This window comes from Nematolebias whitei, chromosome 11 (genome assembly GCF_014905685.2).
Source record: "Nematolebias whitei isolate Nwh7 chromosome 11, NemWhi1, whole genome shotgun sequence".
In the NCBI taxonomy this organism is placed as follows: domain Eukaryota; kingdom Metazoa; phylum Chordata; class Actinopteri; order Cyprinodontiformes; family Rivulidae; genus Nematolebias; species Nematolebias whitei.
In genome coordinates, this window is record NC_056508.1 from 21,196,124 (window position 1) to 21,199,121 (window position 2,998).

At 39.1% G+C, this 2,998-nt stretch overlaps 1 protein-coding gene across 1 annotated transcript in view; it reads right to left on the reverse strand.

The window, feature by feature from the left end:
* LOC119416663 (acid-sensing ion channel 1) overlaps positions 1–956 on the reverse strand; it is an 81,714-nt gene extending 80,758 nt beyond the window's left edge. The window contains exon 1 of the mRNA XM_037683848.1: positions 946–956. Coding sequence (XP_037539776.1) covers positions 946–956 — 11 coding nt within the window. The remainder of the gene's footprint in view (positions 1–945) is intronic.
* Between the last annotated feature and the right edge of the window lie 2,042 nt (positions 957–2,998).

A 2,998-nucleotide genomic window follows, 5' to 3' on the forward strand; every position in this document is an offset into this window, starting at 1 on the left:
CTGTTGAATCACTGCTGAACCACTGTTGAACCACTGCTGAATCACTGTTGAATCACTGCTGAACCACTGTTGAATGACTGCTGAATCATTGCTGAACCACTGCTGAAGGACTGCTGAACCACTGTTGAACCACTGTTGAACCACTGCTGAAGGACTGTTGAATCACTGGTGAATCATTGCTGAACCACTGCTGAAGGACTGATGAACCACTGTTGAATCACTGCTGAATGACTGCTGAATCACTGCTGAATGACTGCCAAACCACTGCTGAATGACTGCTGAACCACTGCTGAATGACTGCTGTTGAATGACTTCAAAATGATAGCTGACAGCTGAAATTGCTGAAGAAGCTGAAATTCTAAACTAAAAGAAGTAGAATGCTAAAAGCTATAAAGAGCAACTAGCAGAATGCTAGCAAATTGCTAAAACAAGCTAAATGCTAGTTAAAAGCAGTCAAATGCTTGCTAAGAGTAACAAAAGGCATGCTCAAAGGCTTCCTAAAAGCAACAAATAGCTAAATGGTGGCCAAACGTTAAATGTAGCAAAAAAATTTAGCTATAAGTTAAAAGTAGCAAAAAGCCAGCTAAAAGCAGAAACAGCTAAAAGTTGCTCAAGGCTACTTAAAATTATTAGAAATATTGTTAAAAGTATCAAAAGGCTAGCTGGAAGGTAAAAGTAGCAAATGACTAGAAACTAAAAGTATCAAAATGCTAAATAGAAGTTAAAACTAGCAAAAGGCTGACTAGAAGCTAAATGCTGCCGCGCAGTAATTCTACCCATCCATTTTCTTTACCTGCTTTTTGCTTTTCGGGTCACGGAGGTCACTGGTGCCCAAATCCAGCTATCACTGTGTGAGAGGCGGGGGACACCCTGGACAGGTCTCCAGTCCATCACATGGACATAGAGACAAATGAGACAAACAACCATTCACTCTCCCACTCACACCTAAGGACCATTTTAATTACCAGTCAGTCTAACATGCATGTTTTTGGTCTGTGTGAGGAAACTGGAGTACCTGGAGAAAACCCACACATGCACAGAGAGAACATGCAAACTTCACCCAGAAAGGTCCTCAGCCAGGATTTGATCCGGTGACCTTCTTGTTGAGAGGCAACAGCTCTACCAGCTGATCCACTGTGCCACTGGAGCAGTAATTTAAAAAAGTTACTAACAGGTAAAAGCCAAGTATCAAAACACTGGCTAAAAAATAAAAGTAGTATATGAAAACCGAGCTGGTACACTGAATCAGATTTCAAATGTTTTTGAAAGAATTAAGGAGATGTTTGTATAGTTGGAGAGAATATTTCTAAATAAAGTAAAACATTTTTGAAGAGTACAAAATTAAAGACTTGCATGTTCTCCTGATACACACACAGACCAAAAACATGCACGTTTGGTTCACTGGTAACTCTAATTTGTTTGACTGAGAGTGAATGGCTGTTTGTCTCTCAGTGCGTCCCTGTGATGGACTTCTGTCCCGTCCAGGTGTCCCCTGCCTTTCACACAGCGACTGCTGCAGATGAGCTCCAGCTCCTGCCACCCATAAAGGAGAAGCAGGTAAAGGAAAATGAATGGATGGATGGAAAGTTACAAAAAACAAAAGTCATAGCACCCATCACCTGAATGAGTGAAACATTCTGATTTGAACTAAAACATCTCAAAGCACGCAGCAATAATTATATTGAAAAAAAGTACAAAAATAATGTGACTGCTGACTCATCGCTCTTACAATAAATCTAATGGGACAGAGAACCGACAATAAAAATCTTTGTGACATTTTTCGTTCCTGTGACACTTGCTGCCTCAAATGTGGCGACGTTACCTGAGTATAGTGATTTATTGAACAGCATAAAGTCCAGACATGGGCCCATAAACCCGGTGGTCCAATCACCATTAAAGCACCAGCTCAAGGCTGTCATGGTTCAACTCAGGGCTCACACATCTGCATCCAGGAGAAAGATGTTTGTTGGTGGGCGCCTCCTAAATTTTGTCTGACTGGGTTGCGTGTAATGAGAAACATTTAGTTAAAGTTTAATGTGAAACCTCATACCCAATAACACCTTCAGAGCAAAGCCTGACTAAATTATTAAGCTCTGGCATATGGAAACAAGGGATGTCTTTAGCAGACAAATCAACAGTAAATGTCAAAGTGAGAGTGCAAATCACAAATGAACAAACACAATAAACCCTTTTCCAGCAGAGACTGGATGAGATGCTAACTACAGCTAACAAGATACTTGGAGCAGTACAACAAAGTACTAACTAAAGGCCCAGCAGTACTTGAATGAATGCATATCACCCGCTGTTTTACACACAAACGTTTCAAACACAGATCTCATGCAATCTTGTGAATGACTCTCAGCTACTGCTACACTAAAATTGAACACATCGTTAAAACTGACTGAATTACTGCCATTTTTGTTTTCTGAGTAAGCTGTGACGGCCATAGTGGATCAAAGGTAAACTCTAGATGTGCATTAATTATTTACTTTGAGAATCTCATTAAAATCCACCCAGTGGTTCATGAGATATTTTGCTAACAGAAACACACACACACACACACACACAGTACTGTAAGTTATCATCTGACTTCCATGGCGGCCAAAAATAATGAAGCTCTCTAAGACTCTCAATAACTTTCTGATATATAACATTATATCATCAATAACATTCCCAACTCAACCAGGCAGCCATTACTTGACTCTTAAGAGCTTTATGGACCATACACCTAAAATAAGCAGCTGTACAGATATTTAGCAGCTGAGATCCGGTTCTAATGAAGCCTTTGAATCTGGGCCTCGTCAAATTAAAATTGAGTCACATTAATGTATCCTAGTCAAACTGAACAATATCTATCTATCCATCTATCTATCTATCTATCTATCTATCTATCTATCTATCTATCTATCTATCTATCTATCTATCTATCTATCTATCTATCTATCTATCTATCTATCTATATATATATATATATATATATATATATATATATAGATAG